This window comes from Rana temporaria, chromosome 1 (genome assembly GCF_905171775.1).
Source record: "Rana temporaria chromosome 1, aRanTem1.1, whole genome shotgun sequence".
Lineage (NCBI taxonomy): Eukaryota > Metazoa > Chordata > Amphibia > Anura > Ranidae > Rana > Rana temporaria.
The window spans coordinates 549,846,739-549,870,927 of NC_053489.1; the positions used below are offsets into that span (position 1 = coordinate 549,846,739).

General features: G+C 43.8%; 1 protein-coding gene across 2 annotated transcripts in view; it reads right to left on the reverse strand.

Moving 5' to 3' along the window:
- Positions 1-10,932, reverse strand: part of FBXO8 (F-box protein 8) — a 56,176-nt gene extending 45,244 nt beyond the window's left edge. Inside the window, exon 1 of one of the 2 annotated variants that reach the window (XM_040333466.1) lies at positions 10,634-10,932. In XM_040333466.1, the coding sequence (XP_040189400.1) occupies positions 10,634-10,642 (9 nt within the window). In that variant the 5' untranslated portion in view covers positions 10,643-10,932. The remainder of the gene's footprint in view (positions 1-10,633) is intronic. The other variant, XM_040333473.1, reaches the window with a different exon arrangement.
- Positions 10,933-24,189: the final 13,257 nt, after the last annotated feature.

Sequence of the window (24,189 nt, forward strand, 5' to 3'; positions counted from 1 at the left end):
TTGTATTTTTGAACTGGTAAAGATCCTGTTCCTGATGTTTATGCCTGCTGCTACCATCCAGCCACTTGATTGTTTTCATTGTGTTTGTCTTTTGCTTAAACTGTGCAATACAGTAGACTGTTGGCTTCCCAGCCAGTAGTCCTGTGGTAGGTTGCGTTTCTTTCCCTCAAGGAATGTATAAAATACATTCACATATTAATACAGAGGAGTCGGAGTCGGGGAGTCGAAAGTACATAAAACTGAGGAGTCGGAGTCGGAACATTTATCTACCGACTCCACAGCCCTGATTACGTGGCAACTTTTATTAGAAAGACGGTGGAAAACCAGACCGATAATGCATTTGAAATGATACACAAGCACTCTTCAAAGATCCAAGAATGGGATAACTTGCAGGCAACAATCAAGCACCAACATGTGTTCAATTAAAAAAAAAAAAAAAAAGGCACCATTTTTATTTGTTGGAACAAATGGCCCTGAAACCAAACCAACTGATATATCTCTATCTGCCCCCCTGACCATACAAGACAGACATTGAATATACCCTTTACATTAGCAAACCACAACTAACAACCGCAAAAACTGAACACAGTAGCCAGAATTCTTGCTGCAGTTAGCATTGGTTCTTACTGGCTTTAGCTACAGTTGCCTTTGCTCCAGATTTCGTAAATGAGCCTTTATGTATCGCTTACTATGGACACCAAACAATTAGAATGAAAGCTCACAAACCCCCGAACACCGAATGTGATCACCTTCCCTGTTCTATGAAAATATCTAAGCTCACAGACCTATTGTACATCTCATTCCAGCTAAAGGCGTGTTCTTCCAGAATGACCTACAGCATATGACGAAAGGCTTTGAGTATTGCAGGTTTCAAGTTCATTGCACTTAAAAGGTATTTCCGTGTGAAAAGCATAAGACACAGAAGGTTAGAGTGTAATTGCTTAAAGTGATACTAAAACACACATTGTTTCATTTTACACCATCACTTCTGTATGTGGATGATGACACTAATTATTTTATTTAAAAAAAATCAAAGTACATTTTTTTCTAATATACAGCCGTCACATGACCCAGATCTCTCCCAGCCTGTCTGCAGGGAAACATAAGCAGGAGGAGCTTCTAGTCCTCTGCTGCTGGTCACGTGTGTGTGTGTGTGTGTGTGTGATATATATATATATATATATATATATATATACACATATTATATATATATATATATATATATATATATATAATATGTGTGTAATTATATATATATATATATATATATATATATATATATATATATATATATAAAAACAGCCTTCGGAATACAAAGCAAAAATAGATGGAAGTGACGTTTTTTTAACCACTTCAGCCCTAGAATTGGCTGCTGAATGACCAGGCCATTTTATGTGGTTCCGCACTGTGTCGCTTTAACTGACAATTGTGCGGTCGTGTTACCCAAACAAAACTTACATCCTTCTTTTCCTACAAATAGAGCTTTCTTTTGGGGGTAATTGATCACCTCTGCGGTTTTTAATTTTTTGCGCTATAAAGGCTTCATTTCCACTGGCGTTTTTACAGCCACTGTTGTTAGCCTTTTTTACAGCGTAAAAACGCCTGTCCATGTTTATTTTGTAAAAAAAAAAAAAGCTTTAAAAATGCCACGGTAGCGTTTTTGAGCGTTTTTTAACATCTGGCGTTTTTACAGCTCTACTCTGGAGCTTCAGAACGCCCTGGTCCTGCGTTTTTTTTACAGCTCAAAAACGCCAATGTGGGCATGATGCCATAGAATAACATGGACAGGCGTTTTTAAGCTGTAAAAAACGCTCAGAAAAGTGGCTGTAAAAACGTCAGTGGAAATGAAGCCTTAATAAAAAAAAAAGCAAGTTTAGGCCGATATGTATTCTTCTACATAGTGGGCTAGATTCAGGTAGATTTGCGTAAAGTTACGTCGGCGTATCGTATTTACACTGCGCCGCCGTAAGTTAGAGAGGCAAGTGCTGTATTCACAAAGCACTTGTCTCCTAACTTACGGCGGCGTAGCGTAAATGGGGCCGGCGTAAGCGCGCCTAATTCAAATGAGCATGAGGGGGGCGTGTTTTATTTAAATTAATGGTGACCCCGCATGCGCCGTTCGTGAAAGAATCCCAGTGCGCATGCTCAAAATTCCGCCGCAAATCGTCATTGCCGTCGACGTGAACGTAAATGACGTCCATACTTAACATTGGCTGCGACTCCTAATAGCAGGAGTAACCTTACGCCGAAAAAGCCCAACGTAAACAACGTAAAAAAAATAGCCTAATTTAAGCGTATCTGGTTTCCAGAATACGCTTAAATTTACGACGGCGTAGATTCAGAGTTACGACGGCGTAACTCTACGTGAATCTAGCCCAGTGTTGGTAAAAAATAAAAAGCAGCAATAAGCGTATATTTATTGGTTTGCGCAAAAGTTATAGCGTCTACAAAATAGGGGATAGTTTTATGGCATTTTTATTATGATTTTTTTTTACCGTGACTGCGATAATGCGGAGGACACAACGGACACTTTTGACGCTATTTTGGGACCATTGTCATTTATACAGTGAGTATAAGGGGGCAGTGAAGGGGTTAACCAGTAGGGGGCGAGTAAGTGTGTCCTAGGGAGTGATTCTAACTGTGAGGAGGCTGGGCTACTAGTGACACGACACTGATCACTGCTCTCAATTACAGGGAGCAGCAGATCTCTGTCCTGTCGCTAGGTAGAACAGGGAAATGCCTTGTTTACAAAGGCATTCCCCCGTTCTGCTGTTCCGTGACATGATCGCACGATCTAGGCGACAGATTCAAAGCAACGTACCTTTGCCGAGGTAGTCGACAAATGGTTAATATCTGGGTTAACATCAGAGGTATTAACCCTTTGAGGTGTGCCCTTGTGGCTATTATAATCTATGGTCACATACATCTGGTAAGCGGATTGATCACGCCGGTGTGGTGAGCATGTTTTTTTTGCCATCACAGAATAGTTGGAGAAGAGGATTTAATCATTTGTCGCTATTTGGAAGATCCACTATCTTTGTTTATTTACATACACTTTGGGACTTTTGGTTACTCATATAACATTTGCCTTTCTTATGTTTTTCATTAGTATTATGGAGAGATTATCTGAAATATTAGTGCTGCACGATTAGATTTCCATTTCGGTTAATCTGGTATCACAGATGTGTGCTGGCTGCTTACGATTACCAACCCCCGAGCGCAGTTGTAGATTTGCTTTTGTGTCATTTTAAAAGAGAAGCTCGATCAAAGCTTTTTTGGCCAAACTTCTCGTTTGGGTCACAGGAGTGCACTCGCTTCTGTTATCCTACTATTGCCCGCTATCAGCCAATGGGGCAGAGCTGAGCCAAGCTCTGGAAGGATCACAACACGGATCCCGATTATTAAAGCAGAGCTGGTGTTAGAAGGTTAAAGCGGAGCTCCACTCAAGAGGGGACATTCCGCTTTAAGGACTCGTCCCTGCTCCTCTTGCACAATTGGCACTTTTAAAAAAGGAGTGATTTTGACAGGCACCTGCCTCACACTTCTGTTCCACCCCCTGCAGTCTTCTGGGACACTGACGTGTCACAGAAGACTGCATCCACCATTCACGATGCGCAACCCGACTCACACATGTGCAGTGGGCACTCAGCTGTAAAGCCGCAAGCTGTCACAGTCGAGTGCCCATAGTGAAGATGCAGAGGAATGAAGATAGCGGGTAAGACTGCCTGGGGTGAGCACACCACTGGATCGTGGGATAGGCGAGTGGCTGTTTTTTTAAGGCCCCTGGGGCGGGAGGTGCGGTGGCGGTAAAACAGCGCTATTTTTAGCTGCACTTTACCACTAATTTCACGGTGCCATTCGCCCGCTAGCGGGGCGGTTTTACCCCCACCCCACTAGCGGCGGAGAAAGGGTTAAAACCCGCCTGCAGAGGCGCATTGCCGGTGGTATAGCCGCGTTGTCCCATTGATTTCAATGGGCGGGAGAGGTATACACACCGCTCCAAAGATGCGGCTAGCGGGATTTTTTTCCCCCATTCTGCTAGCGCACCGCTCCAGTGTGAAAGCCCGCAGCAGCAGCTGTTTAGGGTCGGTTTGCAGGTGCTGTTTTTAGCACAATAGTGCCTGCAAACCACTCCAGTGTGAAAGGGGCCTAAAAGTCAGCAGCTACGGTTTTTGTAGCTGCCGACTCCATAGGTGGCTGGAACTGTTCCGAGGCTGGGGGTCACACCTCCAAAAAAAGCAGCTCACAGCAGGGGTCCGGTGCGTCCTCATTCAACATTTCAGCACAAATTTTGGGCTGAATTCGGACCAGAACATGCACAGGACTCCGATGCAATTAGAAAAGGAGCCACTCCGGAGAAGTGTAAACCGGCTCCATAGAGAGTCAGCCACAATCTCCTGACATGCGAAGAAACCCACATCCAATTCACAATAGTGTGAACCCAGCCTAAAGTTAGATTAAAACTAGATTAAAAAAGAGGAAACAAACCCTGTTGGGTTTTTTTTCCCTTCCGAATTTCCCTGCAAAGTAAAGGCATAATGTGCTAGTATGCACCATCAGCCATTCATAAAATCAAGAGAAATTGAACATATGTTCAAGTCCTCCCAATTTTATGAATGGCCCATGATTTTCTCCCCAGTGCAAAATTCTAAATTAAAAAGGGTTGTGAAGGTTTGGTTCCTTTAAAGCGGTGGTTCCCCCTAAAACAAAATTTCTAACAATACATTCGGAAGACTGCTTACACTGCGGGTAGGCTGGCTTTTTTTTTTTTTTTTTTTCGTACATACCTCGATCATATGGCCGTTTCATCCCTCGGCTTCCGGGTATGAGTCTTGCTGGACCTAGTTGATTGACGTTCCTCCGACCGGCGCATACTGCGCGTCACGACTTTCCGACAGAAGGCGAACGTCATTGCGCAGGCGCCGTATAGAGTCGGCTCTATATGGCGCCTGCGCAGCGACGTTCGACTTCTTTCGGAAAGTCGTGACGTCAAGTATGCGTCGGTCGGAGGAACGTCAATCAACTAGGAACGCCCACCGCCACAAGACTCATACCCGGAAGTCGAGGGAGGAAACGGCGATATTGAGGTATGTACGAAAAAATAAAAAAAGCCAGCCTACCCGCAGTGTAAGTATTGTTAGACATTTGTTTTAAGGGGGAACCATCGCTTTAAGCTAGTGCATTGTTGTTGTTTTTTTTTCCTTTGTCTAAATTTCTCACTTCCTGTTTCTCCTCAGGAAGCTTGCCCCCATCATCTGGCTGGGAGTTAGTCATCCAGAACAGCTTACCGAGGAGAAACAGGAAGTGAGAAATTCAGAAAACAAAGAAAATTTTTTTTTGAAGGGAATTCAAAGGAAAAGGTAAGTGAACAATGCACTAGCTTAAAAGGGGCTGTAAAGGTAAAAAAAAAAAAAAAAAAAATCCTAAATAGCTCCCTTTATCTTAGTGCAGTCCTCCTTCACTTACCTCATCCTTCCATTTTGCTTTATTTCTTCTGAGAAATCCTCACTTCCTGTTCTTCTGTCTGTAACTCACCACCGTAATGCAAGGCTTTCTCCCTGGTGTGGAGTGTCGTGCTCGCCCCCTCCCTTGGACTACCGGAGAGTCGGGATGCTCTCTACATTGCAGATAGAGAAAGGAGCTGTGTGTTAGTGGGCGTCCCGACTCTCCTGTAGTCCAAGGGAGGGGGAGCGAGCACGACACTCCACACCAGGGAGAAAGCCTTGCATTACTGTGTGGAGTTACAGACAGAAGAACAGGAAGTGAGGATTTCTCAGAAGAAATAAGGACATTTAAAAGCAAAATGGAAGGAAGAGGTAAGTGAAGGAGGACTGCACTAAGGTAAAGGAAGCTTTTTAGGGGGGGGAAAAAAATTGTACCTTTATAACCCCTTTAAAGGAACCTATTTAGAAAATGAAAAACAAACCTTTACACCCCCTTTAAAGGGGTTGTAAACCAAAAATATTTTCCTCTTAAATTAAAGTCTGACAGTAGCTGATAAAGTAAAAAGTAATGTTTTGCATTATAACTAGTTTGATACCTGTTGAAATCGAGCTGTTTTATTCACCTCTGTCACTCCTGAATCATTAGTCTCACTGACTTCCTGGTTTGCGGTGCGCATTCATTCTTGCTACATCACGGCCTAATGGGAATTACAGTTCCCATTAGGCTTAGCCTCCATGCCTGTGAGGGATAAGAGAGCATCTTCACGCAGGGCTGTAGTCATAGGGAGGGGGTGAGCACATTCTGCTTTCCACCATGCAAAACACCTCAGATGCTGGTGGAAAGCAAGAAGAGGAGAGACAGGAAATGGCATTTTCAAACCTGGATTACTGTATTTTGGAGGTCAAAAGGAAAAACGAGGTAAGTGATATTTAAATGCTCTAGCTTACAGCAATCAATTGATCTAATAAACAATGAACCTTTAGTGTTCCTTTAAGCTTTAATTTGCCATTAACCACACAACACAACACAACACAACACAGAAAACACTATCTAAAAATAATAAACACAAAAGCATCTGAATAGAACATGCAAATTATGATGGCACACCCCGACATCACTGCTAATTATTACAATTCCTTGTTGGCTCAGCTAAAGCTCTGCAGTCACACCTACATAGTTATAGATGAGGTATGATTGCTATGTTAATAGTATGTCATCAAGAACAATAATAATCTAAAAAAAAAAAAAAGGAAAAAAGGGGGAAGAACATAACAAACACATAAATATCATGATCTACCAACGAGATAAGTACAGCACATGTGGCCACTGGCAAACACATTTTGACATACTCAAAGCTAAAAACCTTACAATATTGTGAAATGATGCAAGTGCCAGTGAATATAATAAAAACATAAAAAATAAAAATTGCTCAATGTGCCAAGCATTAAGTCTCTCAAATAAAAGTCCATATAATGTACATGGACTTTGATTTAAGAGAGACTTCCTGTTTGGCACATTGAACACTTTTTTTTTGTAAATTGTTGCTATATTCACTGGCACTGCGTCATTTCACGATATTGTAAGCTGGGTTTTAATGGCTCAGTATTGTTATTTCTTGAAATTGTACAGATAAACATTTAAGGCCCATTCCCACTAGCCTGCAGCCCAGCGTTATGAGTTACAGACCTGTGCAGCAGGGGGCAGTATCATGCATCACACAGCTTACTGTATGGCGACATGCATATCCAGTCAGGTTTACTCCAACGCTCTCTTCAGGACGATTTTGCTGCGATTTCAGGGAATGCCTGTATAAAACTTACGGTGTGACTAACCCCTTAAAGCTGTAGTAAACAGCGCAATTTTTCTATCCACTTCCAGACCGCCCACCGTCATTATACGTGAGCTGTTTTAAGAGGAATACTAGCTACCATAACCCGGATATACTCTTCTTCAGAGGCGGTCCTCCAAGATAAAAGTGGTCCCTGCAGCGGATACGCCGCAAGATCACTTTTATCGTCGACGGGAGAGAGGGCCGCCCTCCGCCGCTAACCGGAGCCGTCGGAGGCGATCTGGTCCTGTCCCTGCCTGTGTATCGAGGCGAGTGAGGGGAAGATGGCCCCCACCCGTCTCCATATCACTGCAGGGCGGAGGCAACGTCAAATCATCACTTCCGCCCATACGTCTTAAAAGGGACATTTTTTGTTGTCACTTTTTCAAAATGACAACTTTTTTTTTACTATTTTTATTGCATTTAAAGCGGAGTTCCACCCAAAAGTGGAACTTCCGCTTAATCCACTCCTCGCCCCATTACATGCCACATTTGGCTTGTAATTTTTTTTTGGGGGGGGAGTGGGGGCTTCAGGAGGAGTGGGACTTCCTGTCCCACTTCCTCCTTCCGCCGAGGGGCTGCTAAGGCGAATAGTCAGATCGCCTTTCTGCAGCCCCTCCCTGTAGGCGATCGCCTGGGACACGCGTCAGGTCCCAGGCGATCGTCTGTCCAATTGAATGGCGCAGCGCCGCGGTGCTCACGCATGCGCAGTGGGTGCCCAGCCGTAAAGCCGAAAGTTGTCACGGCCGGGTGCCCACACTTAGAATGAAGGCGCGTCGCTGGAACATGGAGCAGGTAAGTATGTTTATTAAAAGCCAGCAGGTACACTTTTTTGTAGCTGCTGACTTTTAATAAACATAAAAATGACTGGAACACCCCTTTAAGTCCAAATGTTTTTGACCCCATATCTCATATTTAAAGCGGAGGTTCACCCTAAAAAACATCTATATACCATTACATCCCGCATACTTCCGACATGTACAGTATGCTGGTATTTTTATTTATTTTTTCGCTGTACATACCGTTTTATAGTTCTTTTTCTTTTCTCACTCCCGCGGGGAATAGGCATTCCTATGAAGAGGCGTAGTAGATGATTGACGTGTGGAAAGCGTCACGCTTTCTGAAAATAGCCGAACTGGGACTCGGCTCTATACGGCGCCTGCGCACAGACTAGGAGCCGTGTAGAGCCAACTGCGCAGGCGCCGTATATAGCCGAGTCACGAACACGTGACGCGCCTTATCCGCACGTCAATCACACACACACACACACTAGTAGTAGTACACAGAGCGCACACACACACACAGTAGTAGTACAAATAGTAAACACAGTAGTAGTAGCAATGCATAGAGCACACACAGTAGTAGTAGTAGTAGTAGTAGTAGCAGCAGCAGCAATACACAGAGCGCACACACACACACACAGTAGTAGTAATACACAGAGCGCACACAGTAATAGTAGTAATACACAGAGCGCACACAGTAGTAGAAGTAATACACAGAGCGCACACAGTAGTAATACTTCTACTACTGTGTGATCTCTGTGTGTACTACTACTACTGTGTGATCTGTGTGTACTACTACTACTACTGTGTGATCTCTGTGTGTACTACTACTACTGTGTGATCTCTGTGTGTACTACTACTACTGTGTGATCTCTGTGTGTACTACTACTACTGTGTGTGTGTGCTCTGTGTGTACTACTACTACTGTGTGTGATCTGTGTACTACTACTACTACTGTGTGTGCTCTGTGTACTACTACTACTACTGTGTGTGCTCTGTGTACTACTACTACTACTGTGTGTGCTCGGTGTACTACTACTACTACTACTACTGTGTGTGCTCTGTGTACTACTACTACTGTGTGTGCGCTCTGTGTACTACTACTACTGTGTGTGCTCTGTGTACTACTACTACTACTACTACTACTACTGTGTGTGCTCTGTGTACTACTACTACTACTGTGTGTGCTCTGTGTACTACTACTACTACTGTGTGTGCTCTGTGTACTACTACTACTACTGTGTGTGCTCTGTGTACTACTACTACTACTGTGTGTGCTCCGTGTACTACTACTACTACTGTGTGTGCTCCGTGTACTACTACTACTACTGTGTGTGCTCCGTGTACTACTACTACTACTGTGTGTGCTCCGTGTACTACTACTACTACTACTGTGTGTGCTCTGTGTACTACTACTACTACTACTACTACTGTGTGTGCTCTGTGTACTACTACTACTGTGTGATCTCTTTGTACTACTACTACTACTGTGTGATCTCTTTGTACTACTACTGTGTGCGCTCTGTGTATTACTACTGTGTGCACTCTGTGTATTACTTCTACTACTGTGTGCGCTCTGTGTAATACACAGAGCGCACACAGTAGTAATGCACACAGTAGTAGTAGTAGTAGTACAAAGAGATCACACAATAGTAGTAGTACACACAGAGCACACACAGTAGTAGTAGTACACACAGAGCACACACAGTAGTAGTAGTACACACAGAGATCACACAGTAGTAGTAGTACACACAGAGATCACACAGTAGTAGTAGTACACACACAGAGATCACACAGTAGTAGTAGTAGTACACACACAGATCACACAGTAGTAGTAGTAGTACACACACAGATCACACAGTAGTAGTAGTAGTACACACACAGATCACACAGTAGTAGTAGTAGTACACACACAGATCACACAGTAGTAGTAGTAGTACACACACAGATCACACAGTAGTAGTAGTAGTACACACACAGATCACACAGTAGTAGTAGTAGTAGTAGTACACACAGAGATCACACAGTAGTAGTAGTAGTACACACAGAGATCACACAGTAGTAGTAGTACACACAGAGATCACACAGTAGTAGTAGTACACACACACAGAGATCACACAGTAGTAGTACACACAGAGATCACACAGCAGTAATAGTACACACAGAGATCACACAGTAGTCGTACACACAGAGATCACACAGTAGTAGTAGTAGTAGTAGTACACACAGAGATCACACAGTAGTAGTAGTAGTACACACAGAGATCACACAGTAGTAGTAGTAGTACACACAGAGATCACACAGTAGTACACAAAGAGATCACACAGTAGTACACAAAGAGATCACACTGTAGTAGTAGTACACACAGAGATCACACAGTAGTAGTACACACAGATCACATAGTAGTAGTACACACAGATCACATAGTAGTACACACTGTGGATAGCAGCCAATACCCTGGCATTGGGTCAGCACACATAGTGAAGGTAGTCCTCCTCCTCCTCCTCCTCCTCCTCTCCCAGGTGCCTCCGCTGAGAAGGCAGACCGGCTCCTATCACAATTCTATGTACACACTTACCACTGCCATGGAACAGATCCTCCCCGGCTCTCCCACACTGTCAGCTTCCTGGGCTCCCACTGGTTAGGTTACTTCTCCACCAGGTCATGTGACTTTGGTGTCAGCAAGCTACGAGGAGCTGGTTGGGTCAAAACTGTTCGCCTTTCCCAGGCAGCCTGCCATTGGTTAGTGCTAGAATGTGGACGGGAGGAATACACAGGCTGTTGCTAGGGTGACCCAGAGGGACGACAACAGGAAGCCGCCCTGTGTCATGCAGACTCCTCCAGCTTTGCTGTGTGTGACAGGACAGGAAGGAGTTTCACTTTGTGAGGATGTGATGTATCCGCTGACACCTGACTTCTTATTGTTATGGGCGGAGTCTGTGGAAGCTGCTCTACTGCTTATGAAGGATGGTCTATGAATCCTACCAGAGATATGTAGGAGGGTTAGCAGAGATTACGGGATTATGTGCCATAAACAGATGTGTGGCAGGACATTTCCTTAAAGCTGCACTTTACCTATAACAGCTTGATAAAACATCATGGAATCAAGGAACACACAGTATCTCACAAAAGTGAGTACACCCCTCACATGTTTGTAAATATTTTATTCTATCTTTTCATGTGATAACACTAAAGAAATGACACTTTGCTACAATGTAAAGTAGTGAGTGTACAGCTTGTATAACAGTGTAAGTTTGCTGTCCCCTCAAAATAACTTTTTCAGACTCTGTGTTTACAAGCTTTTTTGCTAGAAAATTACTTAGAACCCCCAAACATTATATATATTTTTTTTCTAACACCCTAGAGAATAAAATGGTGGTCATTGCAATACTTTTTGTCACACCGTATTTGCGCAGCGGTCTTACAAGCGCACTTTTTTTGGAAAAAAAATTAACTTTTTTGAATTAAAAAATAAGACAACAGTAAAGTTAGCCCAATTTTTTTATATCGTGAAAGATAATGTTACACCGAGTAAAATGATACCCAACATGTCACGCTTCAAAATTGCGCTTGCTCGTGGAATGGCGTCAAACTTTTACCCTTAAAAATCTCCATAGGCGACGTTTAAATAATTCTATAGGTTGCATCTTTTGAGTTACAGAGGAGATCTAGGGCTAGAATTACAGGGAGTGCAGAATTATTAGGCAAGTTGTATTTTTGAGGATTCATTTTATTATTGAACAACAACCATGTTCTCAATGAACCCAAAAAACTCATTAATATCAAAGCTGAATATTTTTGGAAGTAGTTTTTAGTTTGTTTTTAGTTTTAGCTATTTTAGGGGGATATCTGTGTGTGCAGGTGACTATTACTGTGCATAATTATTAGGCAACTTAACAAAAAAAAATATATACCCATTTCAATTATTTATTTTTACCAGTGAAACCAATATAACATCTCAACATTCACAAATACACATTTCTGACATTTAAAAACAAAACAAAAACAAATCAGTGACCAATATAGCCACCTTTCTTTGCAAGGACACTCAAAAGCCTGCCATCCATGGATTATGTCAGTGTTTTGATCTGTTCACCATCAACATTGCGTGCAGCAGCAACCGCAGCCTCCCAGACACTGTTCAGAGAGGTGTACTGTTTTCCCTCCTTGTAAATCTCACATTTGATGATGGACCACAGGTTCTCAATGGGGTTCAGATCAGGTGAACAAGGAGGCCATGTCATTAGTTTTTCTTCTTTTATACCCTTTCTTGCCAGCCACGCTGTGGAGTACTTGGACGCGTGTGATGGAGCATTGTCCTGCATGAAAATCATGTTTTTCTTGAAGGATGCAGACTTCTTCCTGTACCACTGCTTGAAGAAGGTGTCTTCCAGAAACTGGCAGTAGGACTGGGAGTTGAGCTTGACTCCATCCTCAACCCGAAAAGGCCCCACAAGCTCATCTTTAATGATACCAGCCCAAACCAGTACTCCACCTCCACCTTGCTGGCGTCTGAGTCGGACTGGAGCTCTCTGCCCTTTACCAATCCAGCCACGGGCTCTTCCATCTGGCCCATCAAGACTCACTCTCATTTCATCAGTCCATAAAACCTTAGAAAAATCAGTCTTGAGATATTTCTTGGCCCAGTCTTGACGTTTCAGCTTGTGTGTCTTGTTCAGTGGTGGTCGTCTTTCAGCCTTTCTTACCTTGGCCATGTCTCTGAGTATTGCACACCTTGTGCTTTTGGGCACTCCAGTGATGTTGCAGCTCTGAAATATGGCCAAACTGGTAGCAAGTGGCATCTTGGCAGCTGCACGCTTGACTTTTCTCAGTTCATGGGCAGTTATTTTGCGCCTTGGTTTTTCCACGCGCTTCTTGCGACCCTGTTGACTATTTTGAATGAAACGCTTGATTGTTCGATGATCACGCTTCAGAAGCTTTGCAATTTTAAGAGTGCTGCATCCCTCTGCAAGATATCTCACTATTTTTGACTTTTCTGAGCCTGTCAAGTCCTTCTTTTGACCCATTTTGCCAAAGGAAAGGAAGTTGACTAATAATTATGCACACCTGATATAGGGTGTTGATGTCATTAGACCACACACCTTCTCATTACAGAGATGCACATCACCTAATATGCTTAAATGGTAGTAGGCTTTCGAGCCTATACAGCTTGGAGTGAGACAACATGCATAAAGAGGATGATGTAGTCAAAATACTCATTTGCCTAATAATTCCGCACTCCCTGTATTGCTCTCGCTCTAACGATTGCGGCGATACCTCACTTGTGCAGTTTGAACACCGTTTTCATATGCGGGCGCTACTCACGTATCCCTTCGCTTCTGTGCGCAAGCTCGTCGGGATGGGGCGCTTTACATTTTTTTTTATTTATTTTAATTGATTTCATACATTTTTACACTGTTTTAAAAAAAAATGGGTCAGAATGGGTTCGAATCATTGCTCCCGCTCTGACGATTGCGGCGGTACCTCACATGTGTGGTTTGAACACCGTTTTCATATGATGCGGGCGCTGCTCACGTATGCATGTGAGCTCGTCAGGATGGGAGCTTTAAATGTAAAAAAAAAATCTTATTTATTTGACTTTATTTTTTTTTATTTTAACACTTTAAAAAAAAAAAATGGGTCACTTTTATTCCTATTACAAGGAATGTAAACATCCCTTGTAATAGAAAAAAGCATGACAGGTCCTCTTAAATATGAGATCTGGGGTCAAAAAGACCTCAGGTCTCATATTTACACTAAAATGCAATAAAAAAAAATTGTCATTTGAAAAAATGACAACAGAAAAATGTGCCTTTAAGAAACATGGGCGGAAGTGACGCTTTGACGTCGCTTCCGCCCTGCTATGCTATGGAGAAGGATGGGGGCCATCTTGCCCTAACTCGTATCCCAGCCAAGCAGGAAGAATGACCCGATCACCTCCGCCGCTGCCGACGGCTCCTTTAAGCGGCAGAGGGCGTGGGAGGAGGGGCCTCTCCCGCTGCTTTTAACGGTGATCTTGCGGCGAATCCGCCGCGGAGACCAACGTTATCGTTTACAGGACCGCTCACTGAAAAGATGGATATCTCGGTTATGGCAGCAGCGGTTATCCATCTTTAAAGTGCCAACATATATGTACATGAGCGGGTCCTTAAGTGGTTAATGTCTAAACCGCTGGCAACAAAAGTGAGTACACCCCTAAGTGAAAATGTCAAAATTGGGCCCAAAGTTAGGGTGACCAGACATCCCCAGTTTCAGGGGACAGTCCCCTGATTGAGGACACTGTCCCCGGAACCAAGTCTGTCCCTGGTTTTGTCCCCAGATTGGATTTAATAGGGGGCAGGGGCAATTTCAAAGACAATGGGCCAGATTCAGGTACAGCGACGTAACTTAGAGCGGGCGTAGCGCATCTCATATGCGCTACGGCGACATAACATAGAGAGGCAAGAGCAGTATTCACAAAGCACTTGCTCCCTAAGTTACGGCGGCGTAGCGTAAATGGGCCGGCGTAAGCCCGCCTAATTCAAATTAGGAAGGTAGTGGGCGTGTTGTATTAAAATTAACTGTGACCCCATGTAAATGAATGGCCAAACAAACGGCGCATGCTCAGAATCACGTCGCATATACTCCCTAAGAAACGATGGCTCAATGCGTATGACGTGAACGTAACCTATGCCCAGCCCCATTCACGTACGACTTACGTAAACGACGTAAAATCCGCCTGCTTTTCCGACGTCCATACCCTAACATGACTTACCCCTGCTTTATGAGGGATAACTTTACGCCGGACGTACGCCTTACGTAAACGGCGTAGCTTACTGCGACGGGCGCAAGTACTTTCGTGAATCGGCGTATCTAGGTCATTTACATATTCAACGCGTAAATCAATGGATGTGCCCCTTGCGGCCAGCGTAAATATGCACCCAAGATACGACAGCGTAGGAGACTTACGTCGGTCGGATGGAGCCAGAATTCAGGCGTATCTGGTTTCAAGAATACGGCGTATTGATACAACGGCGCATCCGTGGACTTACGCGGCGTATAAGAATATACGTCGGCGTAAGTCCTACCTGAATCTGGCCCAATAAGTGCAGAATTAAAATAAAAATATTAGAATTACACCCCCCCGCTCCGCCGTGCCTACTAGCATAGGGGGATTGTATTTTCCCCATTATCTGTGCCCCTTTCTGCTGATAATGTGCTGATTGGAGTGGAGGGAATATTTCTTCAGTTTTGGGCACATGCCCATTCAGCTTCGCTCGCATGTTCTTCTGCCTTGGCTCAAATCCTGGCCAGCCACCTGCCTATCTCCTTGCCTTACCTGGCAGAGTGATCTTCCTCCGCTCCCCATCCAGTAGTAGCCGGGGCCCGAAGAGCTAGACTTGAGAGGCTGTGTGGCGGGTGGCGACGGGCAGAGAGTCGCTGATTGTTGCCATTACTAGTAAAGAAAAAATATGTCCCCGGATTTCATTTGAAAAATCTGGTCACCTTACCCAAAGTGTCAATATTTTTTGTGGCCACCATTATTTTCCAGCACTGCTTTAACCCTCTTGGGCATGGAGTTCACCAGACCTTCACAGGTTGCCACTGGAGTCCTCTTCCACCCTTCCATGATGACATCACGTTGCTGTTCCACCTTCCATTTGAGGATGCCCCACAGATGCTCAATAGGGTTTAGGTCTGGAGACACGCTCGGCCAGTCCATCACCTTTACCCTCAGCTTCTTTAGCAAGGCAGTGGTCGTCTTGGAGGTGTATTTAAGGTCATTATCATGTTGGAATACTGCCCTGCGGCCCAGTCTCCAAAGAGAGGGGATCATGCTCTGCTTCAGTATGTCACAGTACATGTTGGCATTCATTGTTCCCTCAATGAACTGTAGCTCCCTATTGCCGGCAGCACTCATGCAGCGACAAACCATGACACTCCCACCACCATGCCTGACTGTAGGCAAGACACACTTGTCTTTGTACTCCTCACCTGGTTGCTGCCACACACGCTTGACACCATCTGAACCAAATAAATTTATCTCGGTCTCATCAGACCACAGGACATGGTTCTGGTAATCCATGTCCTTAGTCTGCTTGTCTTCAGCAAACAGGTTGCAGACTTTCCTGTGCATCATCTTTAGAAGAGTCTTCCTTCTGGGACGACAGCCATGTAGACCAATTTGATGCAGTGTGCGGCGTATGGTCTGAGCACTGACAGACTGACCCCCCACCCCTTCAAACTCTTCAGAAATGCTGGCAGCACTCATACCTCTATTTCCCAAAGACGATCTCTGCATATGACCAATCATACGTGCACTCAACTGCTTTGGTTGACCATGACGAGGCCTGTTCTGAGTGGAACTTGTCCTGTTAAACTGCTGTATGGTCTTGGCCACCGTGCTGCAGTTCAGTTTCAGGGTCTTAGCAATCTTCTTATAGCCTAGGCCATCTTTATGTAGAGCAACAATTATTTTTTTCAGATCCTCAGAGATTTCTTTGCCATGAGATGCCATGTTGAACTTCCAGTGACCAGTATGAGAGAGTGAGAGTGATAACACCGAATTTAACACACCTTTATCCCATTCACACCTGAGACCTTGTAACATTAATGAGTCACATGACACCTGGGAGGGAAAATGGCTAATTGGGCCCAATTTGGACATTTTCACTTAGGGGTGTACTCACTTTTGGTGACAGCGGTTTAGACATTAATGGCTGTGTGTTGAGTTATTTTGGAGGGGCGGTAAATTTACACTGTTATACAAGCTGTACACTCACTACTTTACATTTTAGCAAAGTGTAATTTCTCAGTGTTGCCACGTGAAAAGATATAATAAAATATTTACAAAAATGTGAGGGGTGTACTCACTTTTGTGAGACACTGTACAGTACATTCCACATTAATAGATATGCTACCAGAATTAGTGTGTGATGTAAACTGCCTCCAGCACTGCTCCTTTTTCTTCTTGCTGGAGGCTGCCATTTTGCTGAAGCCCAGAGCCCCTAAACAGCAGTAAATCATAAAGCAGAACTAAACCCATCGATTTAACAGTTTAAAAAAATGGTTACGTTGAATGCCAGGATTGCTAACTGTCACATTTGCTTGTATCCTCAACCAAACTGTCAAACCATCAGATGGCTGGTATCATAATTGATCACATGTGCAGCACCATGGCAGTTGCAGATCAAACAGAAGCAGCTTCCTTGGCTGTAAAGTATAGGAGGGTTTAATTTAAAGTGGAAGTAAACCCATCAATTTTATAGTTTAAAAAAAGTTACATTCTGGCGCTTGCTGGGAATATAACTGGAGCTTGCCCATTTGTCCCGCAAACTCGATGTTCGCCCACGGCCCGCAATTGTGAAACGGAGAGGCAGAACGGGGAGATGCCTATGTAAACAAGGCATTTCCCTGTTCTGCCTAGTGACATGACAGAGATATACTGCTCCCTGTCATCGGGAGCAGTGATTCGCTGTCATGTGAGTGGTAGCCCACCCCCCCACAGTTAGAATCACTCCTTAGGACACACTTAACCCCTTGATCGCCCCCTAGTGTTTAACCCCTTCCATGCCAGTGTCATTTATACAGTAATCATCGGCCATTTATAGCATTGATCACTGTAAAAATGACAACGGTCCCGAAATAGTGTAAAAAGACATAATGTTGCAGTCCCAATAAAAAAAATCGCAGATCGCCGCCATTACTAGTAAAAAATAAATTAATAATAAAAATGCCATAAATCTATTACCTATTTTGTAGCTGCTATAACCTTTGCGCAAACCAATCAATATATGCTTATTGCGTGTGGTTTTTTTTTACCAAAAATATGTAGAAGAATACATATTGGCCTAAACTCAAGAAAATAAATTATTTTATATATTTTTAGGGGATTTTTATTAGAGTAAAAAGTTAAAAATATTGCTTTTTTTTCAAAATTGACACACTTTTTTTTTTTAGGGCGAAAAATAAAAACCGCAGAGGTGATCAAATACCACCAAAAGAAAGCTCTATTTGCGGGGAAAAAAATGATATAATTTTGGTTTGGTGCAACATCGCACGACCGCGCAATTGTCAGCTAAAGCGACAGCCTGAAGTCATCTAGCATGAATTAATTTTCTGACTAAAGTTCCATTTTAACTGTCTGTACACATCCTTTTCACTGTCCTCCACTCCCCACTACCGCATTTACCCCACTGTGGTAATGGTGTACATTTTACAACATTTTATAACTTTGGCTCATTGGTTTTGGTGTGCTTTGCTGCCCTTCTTTAAGTTGTATTTACCTGTACTGCTGGTTGTCCTCAAAAACCACTAAAATCACTAATCGCTCTATAAATGCCAATGGTCCCAAAAATGTGTCAAAAGTGTCCAAAGTGTCCACCATAATGTCGCATAACTGCCCTTCCCACAGTCCACTCCGCTGGTTCTGCTCCCATCTCAAACTGAAAACTCCCAGTTCTCTCAGACGGGCCTCCCCAGTCCTCCCCACTGTGCTTCACTCACCAGCCCTCCAGGCTGCGACCAGTTGTCCGCCATGGAGACTCTTAGTAGTGTTCTCTCCTGCTGTCCTCTCCTTGCTCTCTCATGTGCCTCTCTCCCAGAATCTCTTCTCTCCTCCTGGATGCACCCGACCCAAGGTCACCCCCCCCCAGAGTGGGGGAGCTCTCTGTGGGCCCTGACAGCCTCCACAATCTCTCACTCAAGCTATTCCACCCGACTCCTCCCTGCCTGGGCTGACCCCGGGTACTTAAAGGAGTTCTCTGACCTAAAACTTTTAACCCCCGCTGTGCCCGGGCTGTAAAACTATACAAAATAAACTTTCACTTACCTGCCTACGATCCCCCGTTGTTCCGATATCGCCGTCCCGTTCTCCGGTCCCGGTCTCTTCCACTTCCTGCGGGTCGGTGACTCACAGTGCGCTCAGCCTATCAGCGGCCGCAGCAATGTCCCGTCGCGGCCGCTGATAGGCTGAGCGCACTGTGAGTCACCGACCCGCAGGAAGTGGAAGAGACCGGGACCGGAGAACGGGACGGCGATATCGGAACAACGGGGGATCGTAGGCAGGTAAGTGAAAGTTTATTTTGTATAGTTTTACAGCCCGGGCACAGCGGGGGTTAAAAGTTTTAGGTCAGAGAACTCCTTTAAGGAGGTCTGCGCTATCATCAACCTTAATAATTAGCACCTTTGAAAAAGTCACGTGTCCAGTGATGTAACGCATAAGGAGGAGCCATCTGCCTTAGTGCTGTGTGAGTACAGACAGCCAAGTGAGGAGCTCTATTTATGCAACTGACCTTCTTACATGCGATCATATTGCGGGGCATGTGTGAGTGCAACTGTGGTGTATTTCATTTATGTCACTCCCAGTTTAGTCCATCTGCGCAATGAGTTTGTATTTTTTTTATTTTTTGAGCAATACGGGTCTATGAAGGATTGAGAAGTAATGAAGGTTTGTGAGTAATCTATTACAGCATTGGAGACCAGAAACATGATCATTTAGGTATTGTTATCCTCATGATTTCTATTTTACCTAGCAGTGGTGTCTGACTTGGTTTTAGATTATCAGAACTCTGGAAACCATTTTATTTATAACAGTTTGGACGCACTTTATTTATTATTATCTCAACAGCACATATTGGATCACTGTGCAATAATTATGATAGCGCTGTATTAAACTCTAATTCATCTATTTTTTGTGACATCAGTACACTACACAGTATTAGCAGCAATCAATTTGATTATCTTAATTTGTTTGGTTTACATACATTTTTTGGTTCACCTTTATTCACATCAGCGCTTATGTAATCTTTACACACTTAAGGAGGCCTGCCTCCTGCCAACCCAAGTTGGGGATTGGTCAAGGTTCCTCAAAATACCCCAGGCAGCTCCACCTCTCTTCTCCTCCTCCTCTTTCTTTTAGCATCTTTTAGAAAGAAGAGGAAGGTCACAGTGATGCTACCTGTGAGTCACCCAGCCCTGCCCATAGCCACTCCCAGCTCAGAATGAAAACAAACAGGCCTAGCCACCAGCTAGGCCAGTGATGGTGAACCTTGGCACCCCAGATGTTTTGGAAATACATTTCCCATGATGCTCGACTACACTGCAGAGTGGATGAGCATCATGGGAAATGTAGTTCCAAAACATCTGGGGTGCCAAGGTTCACCATCACTGAGCTAGGCCTACCTAAATTTTCTTACTCTGCTAGAAAAATCCTCACTCTAGCACCTACCTGACTAGAGGATGCTACACTGGCGAGTGCAAAATACGGTGCAGCTCTGCATAGAAACCAATTGGCTTCCAGTTTTTTTTTTGTCGAAGCTTAATTGAACAAGCTGAAGCTAGAAGCCAGTTGGCTACCATGCACATCTGCACCAGATTCTGGATGCTCTAGTTTTAGTAAATCTCCCCCAATGTGCCTTGACCACTTCCATATAAGTACTGTTCAAAATAAATTGAAGGATGGAGGATTTCAGTCAACACACATGTAACACACCAATCATAAAATACACTGTTTATTATTAAAACATTTCAATTATTTATGTTTAACATTTAAATATTATTTATCATTATTAAAACAAATTGTTCCAATTACATAAAATGACCATAAGAGCCGGTTCACACTGGGGCGACTCGTCAGGCGACTCAGCCGCCTGACAAGTCGCGTCCCATTCTATTCAATAGAACCGTTCTAATAGGAGCGACTTTGGGGGCGACTTGCATTGACTTCTATACAGAAGTAATTTTGCAAGTCGCCTCTGGAGCGGGGCCCGAGGTTGGTTATATCTGCGGGGGATAAGCTGGTACAGACCAAGTTTCTACATAGGGTCTACTTTACTCCAACACGACTGTCTAGAATTTACCCTGATAGGGACCCATGCTGCCCAAGGTGTAGGACACAGAGGGGAACCTATATTCACATGTTTTGGTCCTGCCCGGCTCTGGCGCCCTTCTGGTCGGGAGTGTTTGAACAGCTAAACGTCCGCCTGGAGCTTTCTGTCCCCATGTCTCCCGAATTGGCTCTGTTGGGTGTCATTGATGATGAGCAGCGGTCCCATCATAGTAAGCTGTTAATCTTTTACCTTCTCTTCTACGCCAAAAAGGAAATTTTATGCAGGTGGACCTCCTCTGACCCCCCTAGGGTGTCTACTTGGGAAAATAAAATTAATGCTGCCCTTCCACTCTACAAACTGACATACATTAACCGTGGTTGTCCCTGGAAATTTGACAAGGTGTGGTCACCGTGGACAGCTATCTAAACTTGTTTGTGGCGGACTGGGAACCTGCCCCCCCCCCTCTCTCTTCTCTTCCTCTTCAGCCACCCTTCCTTCCCCTCCCCTCTCTTCCCCTGTCTTTTCCTTCCCCCTCTGCTCTTTCCCCCTTTTTCTCTCATTTCTCTTCATCTCCCTTCACCATTCCCCCCCTTTTCCTCCGTGTAGCTCCTGACCACAGTCCGACTAGGATCCTATATTAAATCTGGGACTATATTCCAAGAGGGTGTTTTGATAGTTTACTGTTTTGTACCATGCTACTGTGTCTATCTGCTAAATTGGCTGCATTATGTGATCTCTATTTTTTCTTTTGTACTGTATATTGTCCTTCAATAAAGCACTCCTGATTGTTAAAAAAAAAAAAAAAATTTTGCAAGTCGCCTCTGAAGTCGTCTTCAGGACGCCTTGCCGAGTCGCCCCCGAAGTCGTGCCGCCCCAGTGTGAACCGGCTTTTAGGATAGTATGGACTCCATTATCCCTAGTGCCTTTTTAAAATAAGTTTCTTACAAGTGTAACAATTTGACCGAAGTGAACATGCATTTATCTGACATATACTATTATTATTTTATAATGTTATGTGTCAGATAAACACATGTTAAAGTGGAGGTTCACCCAAATAACATTTATATCAGACCAACTTCTTTATACTTCTAACATGTACAGTCCGCAATGTTTTTTTTTTTTTTTAGGTACATACCTTCTAATCTATATTTGCAATCCGGCTTCCGGGTACTTCTTTCCGCGGGAGTAGGCTTTTCTATGCTGAGGAGGCATGTCATCTGGGAGGTCGCCCAGATGATTGACGTCGTTTGAGAAAAAGTTCTCCCCGGCGGATAAGGCCCCGCCCCCGTATTGCGTAGGTGCGTCACGACGTTTCCGAAAGAAGCCATGCAGAGCTGCACACCGACTAGGAGCCGTGTAGAGCTGACTGCGCAGGCGTCGTATGGAGCTTCTTCATGTTCGGCTTCTTTCGGAAACGCCGTGACTCGTGACGCACCTACGCAATACGGGGGGCGGGGCCTTATCCGCCGGGGAGAACTTTTTCTGAAACAACGTCAATCATCAGGGTGACCTCCCAGATGACATGCCTCCTCAGCATAGAAACGCCTACTCCCGAGGGGAGAAGTAGCCGGATTGCAAATATAGATTAGAAGGTATGTACAGCCTAAAAAAAAAAAAAAAATTACGGACTGTACATGTTAGAAGTATAAAGAAGTTGGTCTGATATAAATGTTATTTGGGTGAACCTCCGCTTTAACTTGGGGGCAATTGCTAAACCTGTACATTTTTATTTTGAGTGAACAAGAGGCATATTTGAGATCCCTTTCCTCCTTATGTTCATTTTATGTAATTAGAGCCAGATATTAATAATAACCTGTGTGTTTTTATGATTGACATGTTATGATGTTATATGTGTGTTAATAATTCAATTGATTTTAAACTAACGGATCATATCCTATCTTAACAGTTGTTATTCTCTTCCATCGGCTGCGTTCATTTATGCGGAAGCATGGACCTAGCCTTTAAAGCTTGCTGCCACATATATGCGTACCTTTTAGGTTGGAAGTGCACTCAATCGCAGGCCCACCAACACAGAGACTAAGCAGTAACCGATAGCTCCTGGTCTGGGACTTACAATCGAGAATCGAGAGGACTGGTTCCAAATCATGTGATCGCTAGATTTAGAACTCCCCTCTGTATAAATTAGTTAGCTCAGGACTTGATCTAAGGCTCAATTCACATCTATTCATGTTGCTTTTGTGCGCATCTGCAGTGCATTTTGCTGTGCTTTCTGCGTTTTTTTTGTAAGCACGTTTTTACCACAATTTATTTTTTCATTCACTGTATATAGTTGGTTGCTAAGGAGCGGGTCGGGAAGCCAAGCGCCCCCCATTCTGAACCATACCAAGCTGCATGCCCTGGGGGGGTGGCTGCTTTCTGATGTCACAAGGGGCGGTTGTTGTTTTTTCATTCAGCTGACAGCTGATGACTTATCGATTGTTAAGGAGGCAGCGGCTTCCTGGCCCACTCCTTGGCAACCAGCTATATACAGAGAATGTAAAAAAAAAAAATACGCAAATTGCAGAATGCAAATTGCAGTAAAGACACAGTACTTGTGTTTTGAAAGTGGCACAATTGAAGTCTATTATATGCAAAATGCTGCATTTTATGGGAAAAGAAGTCCCCGACCCTTTCCAAAAATGCTGAGGCACAAAAATGCATTGATATGAATGTGTTCTATAGGAACCCATGTTAAAGAAAATTCCCTGCGTTTATGCAAAAAGCTTCAAAAACGCATTAGTGTGAATGGAGCCTAATGCCGCGTACACACGATCATTTTTCAGCATGAAAAAAAAACGAACTTCATCATTAAAACTATGTTGCCCACACACCATCGTTTTAAAATGTAAAAAATGCTCTAGCAAAGCGCGGTGACGTACAACACGTACGGCGGCACTATAAAGGGGAAGCTCCATGCGGATTACGCCACCCTTGGGGCTGCTTTAGCTGATTCCGTGTTAGTAAAAGACGATTCGCGCTTTTCTGTCTGTTACAGTGTGATGAATGTGCTTACTCCATTATGAACGGTAGTTTTACCAGAACGAGTGCTCCCGTCTCATAACTTGCTTCTGAGCATGCACAGGTTTTTAACGTTGTTTTAGCCCACTCACGATCATTTTTTACAACCCGAAAAACGACATTGTTTAAAACGTCGTTAAAAAATGCAGCATCTTCGGAATTTTTTTTTGTGTTTTTTCAGAACACGAAAAATTATGTGAAGCCCACACACCATCATTTTAAATGACATTTTTTAAAAACTACGTTTTTTTCATGCCGAAAAATGATCGTGTGTACACGGCATAAGGCTTGATTCACACCTATGCAT